Source organism: Manacus vitellinus, unplaced genomic scaffold (assembly GCF_001715985.3).
Source record: "Manacus vitellinus isolate BGI_N305 unplaced genomic scaffold, ASM171598v3 scaffold_1_pilon, whole genome shotgun sequence".
Classification (NCBI taxonomy): Eukaryota; Metazoa; Chordata; class Aves; order Passeriformes; family Pipridae; genus Manacus; species Manacus vitellinus.
In genome coordinates this window covers 33202401-33225134 of record NW_021939396.1, presented here as the reverse complement: position 1 = coordinate 33225134, position 22734 = coordinate 33202401, and the positions used below count along the sequence as shown (strand labels likewise).

The window sequence follows — 22734 nt, the reverse complement described above, 5'->3', positions numbered from 1 at the left end:
CCAAACATGGAGGAAGAGCTTGTGTGAAGGTGTATATCTGAGTTTCTTTAGACCTGCTGCTTTTATCTAATGCCTGCTACTTATTTTTTTTAAGGTAAGACATGATATTTTTTAGTGTTTTGCATAAAATTTTATATTTATATTCTACATAAAAAGGACCAGATTCACTATTCTAAATGAGAACACCACTCTTTTTATTGTTTCATATGTAGATATGAAACTAGATTAAAAGTATTCCCTTTTCTTTTTATCTATGTAAGTCTCAGACAGTTTGGACCTTGGACACTATGGGTGTCAGACCTGGAGGTTCCCCAAGACAGAAACTCCTAAAAGACTCCTTAGCAGCAAAAGAACTTCAGACCATGGAAAAACACCTAGCTGGTATGTATGGTAGCAAGGGATCATAAAATGCCTAACAGCACTTACTGAGCTTTCTCTCCCAAGATTTTAGATGGAGGAAAAGATTATCTATCTCACGTGCTGATGAAAACAGATGAAAAGTTAAACTTCCCTTTTTTTACTGAATAAAAACAACAAAATTATTGTTTTATTTGTAGGTGTAATGAACTTCATTGTAGTTACAGTAAGTACGGTACTTAAACAGTAATTAAACTGTGTTAAATTAAATAAACAGTTAAATACACTGTCAGACCACAGCACAATAATGCTCCTTTTCTTTTGTTTTCATGTTTCACTAAGACTTCTGCAGTAAGGAGGTACCATGCTTTATCTTCTGTTAAGCAGTCTTTAAAAACAGGCTGCAGTGAACATTTTGCTTGAGAATAGATTGCTTTGCAGGAAAAACTCACCTTGTTCATGAGACTTCTGGTTGAGTGAAGTCTGTTAATTTGTGTGCTGTGGAACATCTGCAACATCTTTGAGGGGGTAACCATTTCTGAAAAGTCAAACAAAAAAGTGTGTTTTTTTCAGCAAAAAATATGTTTTAGAGCTTTATGAAGGTTAATGAGGGATATCCTAAAAGGTAACTTGCAATTTATTCCTCTTTGTAATCAATATTTTCTATCTTCAGCTTTCATTATAATGTATTACATAGACCTATAGCATGATAGTCCTATGTAATGCATGCTATTTGTCATGTGGTGAAAGTAATGCTGAACTGGTATATAAAGAATGTATATGTAAAATGAAGGTAGAAATGAAATCTATCTGATCCCTCTTTCAAGACATTCAGAGAGTGAGTCAGAGAACTTTACACTTTCAGTGTGATTTTCTGAAAGACTTTGTATATGTATCTTGCTAATAACACTGTGTGAAAGGCTTAGGAGCTGTATCTTCTTTTGAAAGAGATACAGCTCTTGTACTTCTTCTGCCTAGGGGCTGTTACAGCTGAAGTCAAGGCATAAGACAAAGCTGTAAGCACAGTGAGGGAAGCTCTTTAGAAAAAGGTTTGGCTCATAATGGGGCAAGAACTAAAAATAATGATATATAAAAATGAAGCTTTTTTAGGTGGTTTTTGTGTCTGACAACAGAGATGCTGTCATTCAGATTTTTTTGGCAGGTTCAAAAAGCCTACATCTATTAGAGCTGCAGCCACTGCCAAACTAGACTGAAAAATCCATGAGTCATCTCTCTAAGCTGAAACTGTCAGGAACATCTAGTGGGAACCAGGAGACCAGCAAACCAATCTGTGGTCATCAGGTTTCTGTATCGTAGCAGGGACCTGAATATTCCAGGGGCCTCTGCTACTGAGGTAGCACTTGTCTTCCCTTATGTTGCTGTAGTTATCACTCCGGAAGGGGTCAGGTAAAGATCTCCCTACTTCAGTTTACATCCTAACTAGTCTCACTTCCATGGTCATACAAACTATTCTTGTATGCAGTATGCTGTGAAACATGGAGTTCCTTTAGATATCCCTTGGCAAAGCTGACAGTAATAACTACAATATTCAATAAAATATGGAATTTTAAATACTTAATTGATTGTAAAATAACTTGCTACATTCACGAAGGCTCTGAGATTCAGTCTGCTGTTGTGTGACCTACAAGGTCTTCTCTCTCACATCAGTGCTATTCCTGTTATTTGATTTTGGGCCTGTTATTTCAGTAATGCTGTAACATGAGGATCAGTTATTCTACCATTCAGTAATTTTTGTCTGGCTGAGAACTTCACTTGAAAATAGCCCAATTATTAGACACTGGGCTATTGTATTCCTAATAATTCATGTCTATTATAACACCAGTGCTGCTTGAGAAAATTATTCCCCTCACACACAAGCATAACATGATTTCCATGAAGAATCAGTTTGGAGTACCTCAGATAATAATACTGCAGTTTTGCTTAGCCTTATTTGTCTTACACATTTGCAAGAGTTCAGATGTCTGTGATATCAGCAAGTCTCCTTGTTTCACTTCTCTTACCAAGCGCACTGGAACCCATTAATTCTATGAAATGATTGCTTATCTAGGCAGTCATTTCAGTGCCTGAGTTATGACTTGGATTACCTGCATAATGATGAAATATGGTCCCGTCTCAGATATACCTTCTTAAGGGGCCTGTTTTTCCCTTATGGACTATGTGCTGGATAAAACTCACTCCTAACATAAGGCATACTTTGGTGCCTGTGCCTAAATTAGGGACTAATACTGATTGCCAGCAACTGCCTCAGTACCTTGATATTTGAAAACAGCATTTTTACAGAATCAGATGTTGAAGCAATCAGTTTTCTTTTCCTTCTCTGCCTATGGCTCTTAACTTTTTTGTCTAAGATCCAGTCTCTTATGTTACTGTGGCTACTTTATATCACATGCAAGTGGAGAATATTTTTTTTGGTAGTTGATTCCAGTATCTTACCAGTTTGGTTTGTTACACTGATTCTGTGGTCTTTGGATACTTCTGGAATATATTTTATCACAAGAAGAACTGTTAAATAATAAACAGTTTTCAAGTGGATATGAATGATATCCTTATTCTGCCATATTTTTAATGAAAACAAAATGACTTTGTGTTGCTCTGTTGCCTGTATTTTATTTCCCTTTAAATGATATCAACAAGGATTTAAAAAAATTCTAAGTTATAATTCAATTCTGTTATTTAATATGGATCTGATAATACCATAAAGCTGGAGATGTGTGATTTTTTTTTTCTTTCTGGTTGAAAGGCTTATATTAAAGCAAAATCAAACAGAGGATGTGTAAATAAAACTGAATAATTATGCTATAGAAACATGTTAATTATATATAGAGAAATGATTATAATAATTGGTTTATCTGCAGGCTTGATTGCTACATGAAATTAAGGAAATGTGACCTAGAATATTATGTTTATTTAACTCTTATTAGATCATTCAATATTCAGGTAATCTCTTCCCTGAATCTTCACAGGGAAGTTAGAGGTCTGTAATTTTGCAAAGAAATAAGCTAAGCTGAATCTTTAAAAGAACACATTCTTCATTTGGTTTAAATCAAGTAGTCCACAATATCACTTATTTGCCCCTGAATTTTTGACAGGCATCTTACAAGTTCTGCACCAAAGTAGGAGTGGCCAGCAGGTCAAGGGAGGTGATTCTCCACCTCTCCTCCACCTTTGTGAGGCCCTACCTGGAGTGTTGCATTGAACTCGGGGGCCCCCAACATAAGAAGAATGGGGACCTCTTTGTGTGGGTCCAGAGAAGGGCCACGAAGATGATCAGAAGGTTGGAGCATCTCGCCTGCAAAGACAGGCTGAGACTTTGGTGGATATATATTATTTAATTCATTAGAAGCATTAATATTATTTAAATTAATTCAGGAAACACTTTTCATCACCACCCCTGATCTGTTGTGGTTTTAAATAAGATCTCATATTTTATAGCTGTGTGAGAGGTAGGGATTGGACCACCAAATGGCAGTCACCTTTTCTCCTTGGATTCTAGATGTTGGTGACACCATCACATGCTGTGCCATTGACAGTAGGCCAGAACACAAAATTCAGGTTCAAACAGGATCACAGATCCAGATGAGCAAAAGCTCAAGGGTTATTTCCCCCAGAGTTTTGGTTGGGCAGTAGACAGCAAGGCCAGAAGCTAAAGTTTTGCCTTGAACCAGTTTTGGATTGCACTTTACTTCAGGTGAGGATGGCAAGTTTATGTCACGGTTCCCATCTTGACTTGATACTAATCTTGGCAAAAGGCATAGAGAGATAACTTTGATGAAACAAGAGGGATTTTTATAGGTTGTATTGATGTTCAGTGAAGTGGTAATGTTTCAATTCTGCGGGATAGCTGTGTCTGCAGTAAATAAACTTTAGGAAAGTACTTGCCAAAAACATGTGAACTGTTAATTCTGATGCCTTTTATTTTAAACATGAATAGCTTTTCTCCTCACAGCTTCAGATTGTCACTTATGTTGGAGAAAATCATTAAGGGTTTTAAACTAGAGAGGAGTAGACAGTGAGTTTCTTTTCTTTCTGTTTTGTTTGTGTGTCTGTGCATAGACATTGAGAAGGACCTAGCATTATGGGAAGAAGCAAGGCTCTCAAGAAGCCCTGGTGTCCAGCATCACAGTGTAGTTACATCTGACAATCAAAGCAATCTTCAAGCTTCACAGGGCCAAACCCCAAGGCCTCAGTTGCCAACTCCGACAGGGAAGAACATTCAGCTCCAAGGAAACAAATCACCACCACTGCCCACCAACAGCAGAACACAGGTCTCCAGTGTTGCAAACAGTAGACCATCCACACCTGGTGCAAAAACCAACAGGCCATCAACTCCAGGGAGCAGACCTGTGACTCCAAATAGCTTGTTGTCACGGCCTCTTGTCCCTAGCAACCAAGGAAATAGGGAAAGCATCATTAGTATACAAAGAAGCAGATCTTTGACATCTAAGAGCCAAATCGGGAGGACCCTCAGTGCTGCTTCAGGGCTCTCTGTGCAAGTGAGTGGAGACGTTGTTGGAACTGTCACTACTCAGAGAAACAGTTTATCAGAAGTAAGATTTTCAATTTAATGTCTTGGCTATGTTTAATAGCATGAATATGAGATTGCATTTTATGTTCAAAATAACATCGGTATACCTAATGTAACCTACTGTGCTGAAAAGAACTTGAAATATAATGATGAGAAAATTAGCAAGGAAATACTGCTCAGCTTTGAGAGGTACAGATTAGAGAATGTCAGTATTATTAGAGAAATCATACTGAAACACTTGTGCTCCCCAAATTTACCATGAGCTGTGTAGGGTTTTGCCTGTATGATGCATACCAGTTTTGTTAGCCTTACAGTTTCTAAGAGGTGTGTACCTCTGGAATATTAAACACAACTTTATCTGCATACCTCTGGAATATTAAACACAACTTTATCTTATCTTTATGTTCCAGGGTATCTTTTTCCTGCCACACTGGCAGTGCATGATATTTTCTTGGTCTAATTTTTATTTCATTTTTTGGGCCCATTGGAATGATTAGTTAGGCATCTCTCAATGGACAAATTTTTCCAAAGCACCAAACTGAATTGCAAGAGAAAATGTCTAATATTCTTGAATCATTGTCTAGTACTATGTGCATTAACTGCTGATTTACAGTATAAAAACTTCCATTCTATATTATTTGCTTTTACAGGATTAATCTTTGTTTAATACAGAACAGAACAAAAAATTAAAGTACCTTGTAAATTCTGAGTAGGATTCTCCTCTGCTAACCTTAGCTGCCTTAAAGATAACTTCAGTGTGTAGGCAGTGGAAATAAAAGCACCTGTGAAAAAATAGCCCTGCTGTCTATCTCAGATACATGCCTTACAAAGGTGAGTCTTTTCTCAGGATATGCTGGTCCTTCTATACTGACTTGAGAAGGAACTATATGTCTAGATTGGTAATTTTTAAATGGTGGGATATGTTGGATTCCACCATTATTATCAACCTCTTTGTAACCCATTTGTCAAAGCCTGGAGACCTTTTTTCAAAGTCCGAAAATAATATCATACCTTTAGATAATTGTTTCTGTGAAGTATTATCTGTTTTAATAATCTGTTGGATGTGACATTTGACACAATGTATTATTAGTCTAATGACTTCTAAGGAAAATTTAAAATGTTGTTCATAATAATGTTGCTTAGAGATGCTTGTAGGAAAGTTAGAGGTTTGATACTTAATGTAATCCTGCAGTTAATTATATGGCCTTCATTATTTGTTGTGAGAGAAAGGAAATAAGGCACAGATTAATCCAAAACTAAAGAATTTGGGGAGGGAATCTTACTTAAATTTGATGGTGAAAAAAATCCTCATTATTTTGGTGTTTGAATGGCAGCGCACTAATCCCATCACTCGAGCTACTTCTTCACGTAGAATTGAATATCTAACTTAAGGACATGAAGACATGATGACTGAAGGTGACTACAGTTCTGTTGAAAGTGTCTTCACTGCCAACTGATATATTTTGAAACCATAAGTTTTCCATGGAAAAAATATAAGTAATTGTAACACGTTTATTTTTTGACAGAAAAAAAATCCCTCTGTCTTCTGTTTTGAGGTATGTGATGTGTTTCTGTGTTAGAATTTTCTCACAAACCAGAAAATGAGAATTAAAAATACTTTTTAACTAAAAATGTTCAGAAGACATGACGGGTTTAATTATCTCCCACTAAATTCTTCACTCCTCTTTTTCTTTCTTTTTAAGCAACCTTGTTCTTTAGTGATACATAGTCATGAGATACCAACTAGAATTCTTGTATATACTCCTGAAAATATATGTATGTAATGAGCACTGCATCTCTGCTGAGGAACATTGTCTGTCCATCACTTCTCATCTTTCCTGTAACAAGGCAGGGAATTAAAAATGCTTTCTTCCACAGCCTTTCTGTAGTTATACTAATAAGAACCAAGAGTCACATTTCATTTGCTGTGTCTTATTACTTCTATTTGCTTATAGCTCTTATAATAAGTGTCCTGTTATACTTTTCATATATATGTATATATGTGTCTCAAGAACTTCAGGAAGTGAGCGTTATTATTACCCTGTTTTCCATTTAGAATAGCACGTCCAGCTTCAGCCAGCAATCCCACTTTAAAGCTGATGTTAAATCTCAGCATTTCTATGTCAGTTTTTATCCTCTGTTATAATTCCTTCTAGAAGTGACAAATTCTGTTCTTTCTCTTTGCTCCCTGGGTACAATAGTACCTTGGCTGCTAGTGAGCCAGCTCAAACCCTATTTATCCTTTCCTGACACGCACGAGTGACCTTTGACATAATGGAAACTCAACTTGGGACTAGCTCTGCTTCCAAATGGAAAACTGCTAATATGACACGTTCATACTGAAGACCTGCCTCTGCCATGTTGTAAAGACCCTTGGATATCAGGAAGTAGATGATGGAGGTCTGGCCAATCTGCCACTCCTAACCTCTTCTTTGGAGTGTTATGCTAGAAGCTTTGTGAGCTCTTTTAAGCTGTCTTTGCCCACTGAAGTTCCTGGTCACTTAGAGGAGTGGATTTAGACAGAACATACCCAGGAAATATCCCTGTCTGGTGACACTTTTTGCCATGTTAGAGGTTTTCTCCTATTTTTGACCATGTGATTTCATTTTCTTGTGTCACAGCTTCTCTCTGACCATGCAGACGTATTTTAAAAAGGCAGTGGTGGCCTGGGAGAAGAGAAAAAGAAGAGTTCTGTCTTTGTACTTCTACAGATCACAAATATATAAAACTCAAGGCTGATGCTGTAATTTATTTTGCGACTTTCATTGTAGGTTTTGTATCCTCTACCTGTATAAAACCGGTAAAATAAAAGAAGGGAAATTGCTTTTATTCTTCTTAGCCTTACGGTGTCAACTGGGTATTTCTACTAGGTGTAAATACACTTTGGTTATATCGCCAATCCTACAGAAGAAGCTATGATAAGATATTGCAAATAATTCTGCTTCCTTACTCTTAGGTGATGTTAATGGAATTAACCAGTACAACATTGATGCATATTTACGAGAATAAGTCAGTTGAAAGGAAGTGATTGTTGGACACCCAGAACATGTTTTACCATAAGGAACTTGAATTGTTTATTTATTTGTTTGTTTGTCAGGAATTTTAGCGTATCTCTCAATGCCTTATGTATTCTAGATTGTAATGTGTTTCAGAGTAATATAACAAGTCTAAAATAGAAAAATATTACTAATACAGTTCAAAGTTCTTAAGTTTTAGTAAAGTTCATGCTGCAGCGTGGGTGGTTTAATCTTGTTATAGCACAAATCTTAAATAATTTGGCAAGTACTTAACATATCAGCTGTTAAGAAAGTTTTGGGCTTTTTTAGTGCTTAAAGACTTATAATGATCTGAGATTTTGTGGACAAGTTTCTGCCTCCTGGCACACACAGTATTACTAACTTCTAGCAGGTGTGTTTTATTATCAACTCTGTTCAAGGCTGAATTGAATTATAGGAAACAAATGCTACCTAGAGAAATAGTTTTATTATCTCTATAAAGCTAATAAATCAGAGTTCCAAATCCTTTGGCAGAGATAGTTTTATGCATATACTTAATCCTTTGGTGTTTTGTATAAATTGGCAAAGGAATGTTGAATCCTGCTTATCTCTTTAGGATGGATTCCATTAAAATGACACAATTCTGTGATATTATCAATAGCTGTTGAGATGAAAATACTACTGATTCCCTTGGTTGCCATTTCATTTGCTGAACACTTGGAATTTTACAATCATTTTATTTATTCAGATAACTTAAAATTGTATTCAGCAATCTTTATTGGTCTGTCATTGTTAAGAGAAGGAATTTTCACCTTATTTGAACATAGCATTGATTCACAAAATTTTTACTCCTACTTAGTGGAATATAGATCATACCTTGTGATGAAGACTCTCTTTTTGGTCAGATACTTTCATTCTGTTCTGCTGCCCGGCTCAGGTCCTTGCTCTGTGTTTTTGGAAGATTAAAAACTATGCAGATGAGTGTGAGCACCACTTCCCCTACTGCAAGAATCCTGTTCCATGAAACAAAACAAGTTCAGTGCTGTAGTCAGCAACCTTCTTGAACACAGCACATCTGAAATGACAATACATGAGTAAGGCCTGGACCTCCCGCCTGAGCTTACTGTTGGGCCATGGCAGCAGCCTTTGTGGAATTTTTTAACAGATTGCTAACAGAATTAATAATTTACTCCCAGTGAGTTAGATCTTGATTGAACTGTCTTCAGTCTCCACAAACTGATTTGAACAAGCCTGGTTTCTGTTTTTAAATCAGATAGCCTAAGAATAAAATTTATTCTGTAGTACTATTTAAGTATGTAGATTCTGGTTCTCAGCTGATGTAAGAGAATATAGGGCTATTACCCCCCATTTTTTTCAAGAACTTATAAAAATCTGGCCAGTAATTTTATGATATCTGGCCAGTGTTTTAAGTTTTCTTTTAGAGACTAGACTTGCATGTTTGAACTGCTTTTTCAAATAAAAATGTGCATTCCAGTCTCATCTTCCCTTGAATAGTGCAAAGGAATGTGTCAGAGTGTTTTGTGTGTCTGTATGTGTACATGCTCACATACATATGTGTATGTGTGTGCATGGAAAAATATTTTTATATATATACATATATACATTATATTAAAAAGGAGACAATTTTAAAACATTTTAAAAATCATATATTCAGCTGGCTTTTTTAACTGTGTAAAACATTTGTATTTTGATGTTTTATGGTATCTTGGAGACAAGGGTTTCCATAGTGTTTTTCCTTCCTAAGTTTACTTATTCTCCAATAAAACCATCAAGTTTCAGGTTCTTGTTCTTATTAAATTAGAATCAGTGAAAGTTTCAACAAATCAAAACTTCTCTTAAGCAAATCATGTTTGAAGTGTCTATGCAGTCCAAAGACTGCAGGGACAGATGGAATATCTCCAGTTTTGTTCTGTGTCACTACATTTCCAAGGAGAGTATGTATATATCTGTCATATCGGGGTCTATAGCAGATAGATAGCTAAAGAAACCCCTTCTTCACCCCTCAAATAGTAATTAAATGCTATAATTGCTAAGGAGCCTGCATATCCTCTATATTCAGGTTTTATTTCATAGCAAGGGTTTTTTTTAATAAAAGGCTTTCTCCTCTCCAGTTAATTGAGGCTAGAATATTTGCTACAGTCTGCATTTAGAATAGTTGTTTGTCATTTTATCTAAAATCTGTTTGTGGCAGGATGCATTCTTACTACAGCTTCAACTTGCTAATCAACCTTGGATATTGCTGAGTGACACAGAAAGTGAAGGAGTGGAAGCTGACCAAGACAAATGTAAGTATATTTGTTAGAATCAGATAGTATGTAAAAACCCCTCAGACTTAACTTCTCTTTTCCATATCTTCAAATGCTGTGGAGATGTCGTGCCTGCTCAGAGCAATTTTTCTCATAAGTGCCAGTTGTTCATTTGTCTTAGGGCTGAACTTTATAGGATTGATTTACCAAAGCTTTCCTATAGTCACCGAAAAATGACAAAATGATCACAGACCACAGTTTACTTAAGCTAAGTGAAACAATTTCTCCTGATGTGTTAAAGTAGCTGTTCCAGAAGTAACATGAAGTTGAAATAGATACTCTGTTTAATAAATATATATTCACCAGCTTAAAGAAACAATGTAAAACCCCTCTGCTCTGAAAAGTAGAGCCTCCCTCCTTAGGCCTGTAACTCCATTATCTCTATTTTACTTGTATTCTTTTTAATTCATCTGTATAGAAAAAAGAAAAGTTCTTAATCATACAAGTAATCCTTAATATCTTACACTCTTTAAGCATTTGCCTGATCATGCAAGTGAAGGTCAGCAGGATCACAACCTAAATGACGGAACAAGTAACAACAAGTAACAGGCTATAAAGTGCAATATGTTCAAACTGTGGCAAGTTCTCTCTGCCTACAAGGTACTTGTAAATAATCTTACTGAAAACATTAACTGTTTCACATATTCTATTTTAATTCACAGTAGTTTTGTGATCTGCAAAGGTGAATATGCAAACTGTTTCCTAACATATTTTAGGTGATATACTTGAAAAGAACATATGATTTAATCAGCATGTTTAGAAAACTCAATACATTCAACTAAAACTGGTTTAAACATGATAGTTAACATATGAAAAAGACAAATTCTTCACAGAATGGAATAGTTCTGTAAGGGATTAATGATTAATAATAATCATGCCAGATAAGCAGAATGTATTTTTAAATTATGCCACTTTAAAAATATATACTATATATAATATATACTCGTATATCAGTTTCACAGATTCATACATAGCCCAGAGTTTGACTGGGAAATTTGGATTTACACAATGGGATACTGAAGAGCATGTCCCAGGTTTCTTGAATACACAGTGTTAAAATGAGGCTCTGTGTGTCCAGCTGATTTTAGTCCAAAGCCAGTAAGTCCAGTTTGACTTGCAACTGAGCCTTTCAGTTATCTTTGGGCTGAAGCTCACCTTAGGTGGCCCAAGGTAGACTCTGGAACCTGCCTTTTCTGTTCATGCAATTTTTCCTTGGTATTTTCTGTAATGAATTTACAATCCCACAAACATTGGTAGGACTGACTGTGCACACACAAACTGGTGCCAATTATGTGATCAGGGAGACTGATGCTTCAGGACATATCAGATACACAACATGGTTCTTTTATAGCTCCTATACTTGAATTGCGTGAATGTGAGGACTTCTGAGCACCCAACATCCTGCACTATCATATTCCAAGAATCCTGGTAGGTCATTGTCACTGCCCAGTGTAACAAAGTGGTAAATTATAGATAAAAGTTTCAGTCCCACAATCAAATCATTAGAGATGATAGTTGCCTAACTAATAACAATTGTTTTTGCTGGATCTGATGGCACTGAGAAGAGAGAAGGGAAAGAAGGTAAGCTATAGTTTCTAACCAGAAGTTAAAGAATGCAGTTAAGGACATGATCCAAATGCCTCTTGAATGAACAGTGACAGACTTCGGGTATTGACCACCTCCCTAGGAAGCCCTTTTTAGTGTTTCACCACCCTCCCAGTAAATAAATGCTTCCTAATGTTCAATCTGAACCTCCCCTGGCAGAGTTTTGAGCCATTGCCATGTGTTCTGTCACTGGATAGCAGGAAGAGATTAGCACCTCCCTCTCCACTTCCTCTTTTCAGGAAGCTGTGAAGAGCAATGAGGTCACCCCTGAGCCTCCTTTTCTCCAGACTAAACAAGCCCAAAGTCCTTAGCCACACCTCATAGGTAATTCCTTCCAGCCCTTTCTCCAGCTTTGTTGCCCTCTGGAAACATTCAAGGACCTTCACATCTTAAATTGTGGGGCCCAGAACTGCACACAGTATTTCAGGTGAGGCTGCAGCAATACTGAACACAGCAGGATAATCACCTCTTTTGAGCAGCTCGTGACGCTGTGTTTGATGGACTCCAGGACGGGGTTTGCCCTCTTGGCTTCAGGACACACTGCCAACTCCTACCGAGCCTGCTGCTGACCAGCATCCCCAGATCCCTTTCTGCAGGGACGCTCTCCAGCCACTCCTTTCCCAGTTTATACTTGTGCCTGCCATTAGTCTGTCCCAGGTGCAGAATATGGTATTTCATCTTGTTAAATTCCATGCTATTAATCACTGCCCAATGCTCCAATCTATCTAGATCCCTCTGCAAGGCCTCTTGTCCCTCAAGAGAGTCAGCAGCACCTCCCAGTTTGGTATCATCAGCAAACTTGGTAATGGTGCATTCAACTCCTGCCTGCAGGTTGTTGATAAATGTATTGAACAGAACTGGCCCTAAAATTGAGCCCTGAGGAACACCTCTGGTGACCAGTCACCAGCCAGATGTAGCCCCATTCACTACAACCCTTTGAGCTCTGCCCTTCAGCCAGTTCTTCACCCAGCACACCATGAACCCCCTCATCCCACATCTGGACAAGTTGTCTGGAAGGATGCTGTGAGGGACAGTGTCAGAAGCCTTACTAAAATCCAGAAAAACTGCATCCACCAACTTTCATTCATCCACTGGGTGGGTGACCTTTTCATAGAAGGATATCAAATTAGTTGAACAGGACTTTCCTTTTGTGAACCTCTGTTGACTCCAGTTAACTGCAGTGTAATTAGCTCATGCACCCTCTATAGGAGGTCACTGTTCCTACTAATATAACTAAAGGAATAGAACAAAAATCCTTTATCAAAGTAATACTTTCTGTATCTGAAATCTAATAGTGATGACTGTTATTAAAAATAACTGTGTTATCATCCCCATTTGAGATTATGTGCTAGTGTCGTGGGCAAGAAAGTGCAGAACTGACACCACTGACAAAGGAGAGGCTGCAAATTCCTGGTTGTAAAGTGGAGTCAGTAAGGGGCTTGATGTACTTGGTGATGCCAGTGCTTGTAGGTAGAGCAGCTGGCAAGATTACACATAATTTTTCACCCTAAAGTAATAAATCTGTGTGAATGTTGTGTGTGTGATTTAGTGTTGAAAGGGCCCAGGAGTTCATAATTTGTGAGTTCGAGCAGAAGAGCTGCAAAATTAATCTTTACAATAGCAACACCTGTTCTTTGACTCAGCTTTTAATAAATTAGATGCAGTTATTATTTATCACATTCTTTGATTACTTTGAGATAATAGCAGCCAGGTGTAAAACTAGTTTTTGGTAGTGGAAAAACTAACAAGTCAAAAAGAAAAGCTGTTTGGGTCACCTTGAGTTCTTATAAATTAATACCTTCTGGTTAGTGTTCTACAAGAAAAAGAATGAAAAATGAGGGGGGAACAGTTTCAAATGTATTCAGATGTAAGAGTTTAGAGAGGCTATTTCCAAAGCAAGTGATAACTGAGCAGAACTGGGTCACTTTGGCATCTCAACATGTCCCGACAAACATCATTTGCAAAACAGATACAACAGTGCATATCTTGTCTTATGGAAATGAGATCTACGTTCTCAGTTCTCGTAAATCAGACTTTACATTTTAAATCCTCCAGGCTCTTTGACAACATTTTAAATATTTATCGTTATCAGCAAGATCCAGTGATAACTGAAAGTCTATAATTTTTAAACCTGCATACCATTATAACAAAATTTGAAATCAGATAGGTACACATATAAAAGAGAATAAATTATTCCATCTTAAAAAGATTTGTTATGCTAAAGAAGGAAAGGAAAACATTTTCAAGAAGCATTATTGATTTTTTTAGCATACTCTCCCCTTTTCCTCTTTATGCACTTAATTAAGTTTGTGGTCATAAGTCAGAGAAAGAGATAAATGTATAATTATTTTCTCTGTTAATGTAATTTTTTTTATTGAAAGATAGGAACTAACACATGCTTTTAAGAGCTATTATAATTTAGTGACTAAGTCTCTTCTTGCTAAATGTGTTCTCCTTTGAAACTCTCTAAACACTTAGCAAAGAGAGGTGAAAATCACCAAGACAATATGATCCAAAATCAAGGACTTGTGGTTGTTTTTTAGAGTCACTAAAAATTTCTGTAGACAGAGCCTCACATGTGTTCTTCCTCAGCTGTTGTTCTGAAGACGGTTTCCCATTACTATCTGCAGTAATTTGCTTGTGTGCTGATTCTCTTCAAAGAGGTTTCAAAGAATGCATACAGATTTTTCTTGGAAAAAGGAGAGATCAGGAGAAAATATTTACCACTTGCACAGTCCTTCAGTTTGATGAAAGTTCTTGGAGTTGGCAAAAATAATTTTCTTCTCTGTGGGATACTGATGCACAGAAACAGAAGAGCTGCATCTACAACCACCAGAGCATGTCTTAGCCAACTTCTATGAGAAGAAATTTGGCCTTTCTGGAGACTGTCAAGAGTCAACTTGTATTTCCCTTTAAAACAAGTCCTACAAATATTGCTGGTTGGAAATTTTTAAAGCATCACTAGCTTCCAAGAACCTTGAAAAGACAAAGACAGTCTTTTGGTGTAATTTGACCTACTATCTGTAGTCTTGGCAAGGGTTTGCTGCCCAAAAGCATAAGTCTACTTTCTTGGGTGCCTAACTCAAGAAGTTACCACACAGCAGATTTCCCCAGGTCCCACAGCCTTGGATGTAAAGTATCCCTCCCTCCAGTCAGTCCATTGAGCAGATGTACGTGATAGGTGAATAACTCAGATTCTTGAAAAACTTGCTACTCAGTTAATCCATATTAAATATATATATAATCATAGAATGTTAAAGGTTGGAAGGGACCTTAAAAATTGCATGTGTATATAACATTCCTTTGTGATAATCCACTTAAAGCATGTCATTTTCTGTGGTCAATGGCACACAAAGTCATGTGGCTACTACCACTTCACTCCAATTTCAACTTGCCAACAGGAGCACTAGATGCTCATTTCCAGCTCAGCTGATCTGGGACAAGGCTTGAACCCTCGCCAGCATAAATTTAAATGTTTTGTGGCTATACATCAGCAAATTCTTTTCTAAGGTTCACAGTGAAAAATCTACTGCTGATAAATCAACGGATTGTTGGGAAAAAGTGTGATTTCCACTTCATTCATTCTGCACTGGTCTTGAAACTCCGCAGTCAAAGACACTCTGCTGATGACTTCAACAGGTATCGAATAAAACATTCACTTTCCCATTCTGCACAAATGTCCACCTAGCAGAAAGACAGGGTTTTTTTGCAGAATGAAGAAATTCAGACTGTGTTCCAGTAAATTTCCAAACCATGCAGTATTTGTCCATGGGTGAATTCCTTACACTGAGAAAATCCACATACCTTAACAGTCAGTTTTTCTTAATTATGAAAGTAAGTGTTCCTAAGATTTGGAAAAATGCTTAATTGGAGTTAATAATAACAAGGACTTTACTGCTGTAGTATGTTTTTGCTGTGAAAGTTTGCTTTTGCTAGAATCAGGTGATATGCAGTATGAGTAACAATGAGAGAATCAGGCGTAGAGTAGCAACTTGATTGCCAACTTTATGACATTCCATTCCATTTCTGTCAGTCAAATTCAGCTATTTATATTTGTGTTCTGCTCTGATGGAATATAGCTGTACTAGAAACATCTCTTGCAGTGGGTTTGAGTTTAGGATAATGCTAGATGTGGTTTCTCTGGGGAGTAAGGTAGTTATGAGGCATAGCTCAAACATATTAGTCAATTATGTGTCTGGTTACTAAGAACATAATTGTTGTGTTTGGAATTTTTTCTCAGTGAATAATAAATTCACTTTTTTTGTCCAGAAGGGAATCTTTCCCAAAAGTGAATTTCTGGGAGACTTTAATTCCAGATTCAAGAATCTTCTGAAGAAATGTATTGGTATCTTTCTTTCATTTAGTATTTCAAGAGTGGTAATACAAACTGGAGTAAAAAAAGTCATATCTTGCCATTCCACTTACCCTTTCCAAGAGTGTCATAAAGCTTTTGTCTACTTGGAATATGAGTTATTTTGCAAATTTCTTCAGCGTGTACTTATGTATGTTAAAGAAGATACGTTGCCTCTCATTCTGCCTGCCAGTGGCTTGGCTAGGTATTTAGCTTGAGACAGTTCTATGTGTTCTTCAGAAATGGGATAGCAGAAGGGATTGTGCTCCTGTAAACAGAATTTATCCTATTGGATGTTCTTGGCTGGATGTCTTCTAACACCCATGGCTGAAGCTGCAACATTTCGTATAACTGCTCTTTGAGTCTGAAAATAAACAAAACCAATCTTCTAGCATGGAAACCTGCCTGCTTGGATTTAATTATTTGTAGATAGTGAAACAAGAGTAGAGATTGACATTATTTCTACCAGAAGTCAAATGGCTGTTGGAAAGGCTAGGGAAAGTTGGAATTAGACTTAAGTTTCCTATTTTTTGAATGGATGTGCTTAAATCCAAAACTGCCATTATCTTCTTATACTATTAAGGCTTTAGCACATGTCACTTTATTTATACTAAGTAACTTTTGGTTTTATTTTGGAAAAGTTCACATTGGACTAAATATTTGGGAGGAGGAGGGAATTTTCCATTGGAGTGAGGAAAAAATAATTCTCAAAATCTGTTTCAGTGCAAAAAGCTTTTTCAGTACAACTTCCAAACCTACAGATATCTTTTTCTACAACTTGCATTTTTATGCTAAATTTGGACTCCTAAAGACATTTAATGTAATAAAAAATGACACTGTAATTTAAAAAATGGCATAGAGAATTATCAGGGCACACATTAGGTAAATTAAAAGCTGGCTCAATGAGGAATCAAAAACTAGAGTTTCTAATGGGAAGATGTAGATGAATCGGGCTCATTAGGTTCTGATAGGTCTGGATAATTGTTGGGAAGGACAAGTCGAAGTTATTAAATGATATTAATCCCCTGATATAATGGCCAAATTCCAGTAAAATGCACTTTATTATAACCAGATGAAGTATATTTGAAGGAAATGAAATATATTTGGCACCAGAGAAACATATCTGTCTCTGCTACAGAATAATGGGGCTTTGTCCTGGAAAGCAGTGACCTAATGGATTTAGGATGATCATAGAAGATCATCTCAGTGTGAGCTCTCAGCATAATGCTGTCACAAAGAAGGGTATTTCATTTCTTGAACACTTAAAAAGCTAAGGAACAAAGTAATTAGTCCACATCATATCAGTAAAAAACTCTGGGTTTGGTGTCTTGCCATTAAGACAGATTGGAATTACTTGAGAGATTTCAGAGGATGATTAAAAATTACCCAGGCTTTGGGAAACCTTGTTAGGAGTTTGCCTCACATAAAGGCATTCAGCCAGGAACCTCAGAGATGACTTGGTATCTGTAGGTAGACATTTAAATAAAAAAGATTCAACTCATCAAACTGTGACGAAGGAAATTAAATCCTCTGTCCTAGCAACCAGGAGCCTTAAGCATTGTAAGCAAAAGTTAAGGGAGGCAATGATCTTGAAGCCATTAAAACTAGGTGATTGGGCTTTCTAAATGACAAATTATAGATAATCCAGGGGAAGATTCTGTGGGCTCTGTACAGGTGTATGGGAGGTCAAGCTAGATGGCTGCATTTCTGTGATTTTTATTCTAAGATTTATTTTAGTGATTTTAAACAGCAAAACTCCCCCTACCCAGTTGTTTTTATTATCATAACTTAGTCCCTGGGATATAAAAATCAATTATTTGAGAAGGCAGGGTGCCTCTGGGTAAAGTAATGGCAGTCCTTAGTGATTCAAAAATATACACCTGGGAAATATGAGATATGAAAATTTGGATTAATACTGACCATAACAAAGATACTGGTGAAATACGGTTAAACTTTACTGTGCTCTAGATAGTAGTAGAAGTCAGTAGATTTCGAAGCACAAATATGTTTGTGCTAATTTTATCTGTATTAAAATTCAACAGATGTAATAGCAATGATAAATATTTTGCTTTTAAAATATTCTGGTGTTTTTAATTCAAAAAACATTTGCAACTGGAGTTCTAAGCTTTTTTGAAATTCCACAGAGTTCTATGTCTTCTGTAAACCACTCTGGATAGATATACATAGAAGTTCAACAATCATCCTTGCTCATCACTAAAAAAAATGTACTAAGCTTTATTAGAATTTTTTTCAAAACTAAGAATATAAATATATATTTATTTACATATGTCACAATAAAAATACTCCACTGGCAGTATAGTGAAACAACAGGCTCTAAATATTGATACAAAAGCTTTTATTTGAAAAACAAATTATAGTGTATGTGTTGAAAGACAAGTTGTTTAGTATTGTGCTGTTAAAAGATCAGTCTAAAGGACATAATAAAAAATAATAAACTTTTAGGAAAGTAAAACTCTTCTCTAATATTAAAGAATTTCGTAGAATAAATAAACTAAATCTTTTACTGTCTAATCACTTACAAGCAGTTAACCAGCTCACCATTGTAGCAAAGAAATTTCTTGCCATTATAGCAAAGAAATGTAACTTTTTATTGAGAATGCAGCCTAATTTATTGCATATTGATGAAGAAACTTTAATTAAATACTTGATTTGGTTTTGATACTTTTCACTCAATTTGTTTGAATGCAAATATCTCCATGAAGTGCAAGACCCAGGGTACAGCAAACAGGGAGTACATCCTTTTGCATCAAATAAGGCCTTGAAAGTCTTTTGGCCCCATAACTGACTGATGCAGCAGAAGAGCCAGACTGTGGCAGAAAACAGAAAAAATATGGAATGCTTGACTATAATTCTGGGGTGTAAAAATGACCAGGAAGTGAAGCATCTATGAAAGAAATCTGTTTTCTCTATTTTGCCCAGTATTCTCCAAGCTCCTTATCATCCTATTGACGTCAACGTGTTTCACAAGGCAAAGATTTATTCTAAGTCAAAAGTGTAGAAACTCCTCTTTATCATGAGAGGAAGGATTTCAAATTCAAGTAAGAAAAGTTCTGTAATGGAAAAAGTTAAGATTTTGTGACTGTTCTTGACCCTGTCAGAGGGAAAAATCCATGAATTTGGAGATTGGAAGGAGAGGGAGAAGAGAGGAGGGTTGATTCTTCATATGTGACTTCTGTTCATTTTGTTTAAATCATGTTTGGCAATGCATAGTGCCAGTGTGAGTGTTACAGCAAGATCTGGGCAAAGCTTATTTTCTCTGTGTCTTATTTCCCTGATCTCTGAAGTGGAATGATAAAACGTGATAACTGACAGGAGAGCTATGAAAAATCACCAGTTAATGTTCCTAAAATGTGTCGTGAGTCTCATCCCCAGTTCTAATATCTGTCTGTATTTCTTTCTGTTGTGATTTCACTAAATTTAAAATGGTTGTAGTTTTTAAGTTGTCTTCTCCCAGTCAGTCAGTGGTGGCTTCCGGCTTATATTAAGTGCTTTTAAAACTACTGTTATTTCCTTTTACATTGGGGAAATCAGCATGTCAGGGTATGACTCATCTCACCTACCTTCAGCTGTATAACACTGAGAGAGTCTAGCCCAAGCTGTTTGTTCTCTGAAGTAAAGAGAGAAAAAAGGCACCTCAGAGGACAACTAGAGATCTGTCTTACTGGGGAGCTGAGATGGGTGCACTGAATCCTATCACCTCTTCAGGCTACCCTTCAACTCTTGCATCTCTCCTTTGGTGTTTTTCTGTCTCATGACAGCTGAAAGTTGATTTGATCTTGCTAATATATTTTCTCAGTCAAGAATTCCATAATGGATATGAGGTAGCATGCAATATATTTTCTGGCTGGCATTCCATTTCCTTCTGCAGTTAGGAGGGCCAGTCCTTGGATTTTCTATGGGTAACAATCACAAGAAGAATCTGCAAATGAAGCAGGCTTACATATATTTGCACATCTTTACTCCACCATAAGACAAGTTTGTTACTTAAAGATCAAACTGTGACAGAGCTTGAATATCTGCTAAATGAAACACCTCCAAGGAAAACAGTTGTTAAACACTAGGTATAAATGGCTCCAAAAAATCGTATCAAGTTAATAAAGGATAAGAACTGTTCATAAGATTTCCTGGGTTTTATTTCTTGTTAGTTTTGTTATTGTTGCTGTTGTTGCAGGGATTTTCATGGTATGTACCTTTTTTGTTGAATATGAGTACAATATCACATATAAAGTCCAGGCTTTGTCACCTGACAAAGTCAAATTTATTTCAATTGTATTTACTTAATTAGCTGGAGATAATGGGAATAGGTTTTTCCTGCCAAGTTTGTTTAATCTCCTGAAGAGGGCTTGCATATTTATATGTTCAAAAGGAGTGAATAAATGTGAAGTTGCTGTGCCTGATTCCCTTCAGTGTTAAAAAAAGGCAAGGTGAAGGTAAAATACAGACCTTTATGCATTCAGCTGTGTAATTAAATGTAGTTGTGGTGTTTATTTCCAGTTTATAACCCTGATTCTGTAACTGAATTTATGCAATAGATCCAGTTACAGCATTTCATCTTTTACAAACACAGGAGGGGGCAGGTTGTGTTACAGTCAGCAACATTTGCAAAACAATCCATTTCAATATGCATATGTAAATATTTGCAAAAGCTAAATTTCCATTTTGCTTCAGGGAAGTTTTTCAACCTGAACATAACCAGAAATTAAAACATTGCTATCTCAGCTTATCTGATTCATCACAGTTGCATATTATGTTCAATGCTTTTTAAAAGAAGGGTTATTTTTGCAATCTATTATTGGTATTGAAAAAGAACCAGCAGAAAAAAAACCTTCAAAACACTGAATAATTGGAACAAATAATATAACTAAAGAAGCTGTTATTTACTTCTGAATATTTTAGAAATAAAAAAGAATTGAGATCCATCAACATACTGATCCATCTTGCTTATTTAACTGTGAATTTAGCATAATGGAGAACTTTTACAAAATGTGAACACAATGAAGGATTAATTTTCCCTTTTATCCTATTTTTGTGTACATTACATTTTAGCCCTAATTTCTGTGTTTTTCTGTTTGATTTCACAGGTTTGTGAAATCAGTGGGATTATTGAAGAACAGTTTAATTAAAACAAAATTATGATCAAAACTACACCTGAAAATTTACTTTAGTTTATACATATTGATTTTAATTAAAGTTATTTTTCTAGTGTCAGCAGTACATGTATAGAAGCTCTCTGATATGTGGATGCTGTAATGCTCTGAATCAGAGTATTTACTGTGGTACTGTGGCCTTAGGAAAGAAGGGTAACTGTCACCTTTTAGTTTTTATAAAGTTACTATAATATTTTGTTTAGTTTATACCCCAGTTATTTTGGATTGCCATTTGATAAACTAAACTCTGCCTGACCAAAATAAACTTTGCCTAAAGATTTTATGTATTTTAACTTGTCTAAGGTTTTCTACTCCTTATATTTTTGTAATGTTTACTCTTTTTTAGATTAATAAACATAAAATATTTGCCTGCATCTGCCAATATATATGTCCCATTCAGGTCTCACAGAGAACTAGCTGTTCACTCATAGTCACCTGCAGAGAGAGGTCAGAAGGGGGAGTGAGTGAAAGGGTGTGGGCGTGTGTGTGAGTAGCAGAAACAGGTGCTGCTCGTGCCGCATAGCTTTGTATTGAATTTATCCACTTTGATCTCTAAAACAAATAAATACTCTGTTAAAGAATGGAACATAACAATAAGAAACGGCACATGCATGCAAAAATAAAGCACCTAAAGGAATTTCATATATTATAAACTGTTGGTTACCCGTATGGATTACTGAAACAAATTTGCTGTTTAAAATATCCTAATTGGTGTGTGTCGTGTGCTTGGAACTTTAGAAGATGCTTTTTCACAGACATCAAATGAAGGGATGTGGCAGTTGCATTTACTGATTTCATTTACCTATTAATTCGGTCAAGAGTGTTCTCAATTTTCTTTGTCTTCAATTATGTATGCTTGGTTCCTGTATCTTAGACAGAATGATATGTTGCTTGCAACTGTTAAAAAATACAGTATTACAAAGAATCTGTTTGTTTAAGAAATAAAAATTAATTTTATGTCACGAGTGTTTGATATTGTGATTTTTTTTGCTGTCTCACAAACATACCGTGCTAAATACACAGAAGGTGTGTCATCTATGTTAGTCATGAGCAAGTAAAATGGAAGGTAGCATTGTGATGAACAAGTACTTGCTATATGTGTCATCACAGTGTAGAGTTCCTATACGTGAAATGAAATACTGAAATCCAATGAGAATAGTCCCTGAAAGTTCTTTTCAGGAAGGGGCTTCATTAATTTGTCATTAGTAAAGAAAATCTGCTATGCTGTGTGCATTTGCAATATACTCAAAGACTCATTTGCATAGAGGGCATATCATTGATGGGCAGTATTTAGTCAGTTGTGCTCCGAAGAGCATTCTTGTGAAACTAATATCTCTTCTTCATGGATTTTATTCTTCCTTAGTAGCCCACTTTTCATATTTTA

General features: G+C 36.2%; 1 protein-coding gene across 1 annotated transcript in view; it reads left to right on the top strand.

The window, feature by feature from the left end:
• CUNH8orf34 (chromosome unknown C8orf34 homolog) overlaps positions 1-22273 on the top strand; it is a 146941-nt gene extending 124668 nt beyond the window's left edge. The window contains exons 10-14 of the mRNA XM_029959369.1: positions 261-381; positions 4432-4925; positions 10112-10205; positions 18774-18782; positions 20079-22273. Coding sequence (XP_029815229.1) covers positions 261-381; positions 4432-4925; positions 10112-10205; positions 18774-18782; positions 20079-20173 — 813 coding nt within the window. The 3' untranslated portion in view covers positions 20174-22273. The remainder of the gene's footprint in view (positions 1-260; positions 382-4431; positions 4926-10111; positions 10206-18773; positions 18783-20078) is intronic.
• The last annotated feature ends 461 nt before the right edge of the window (positions 22274-22734 follow it).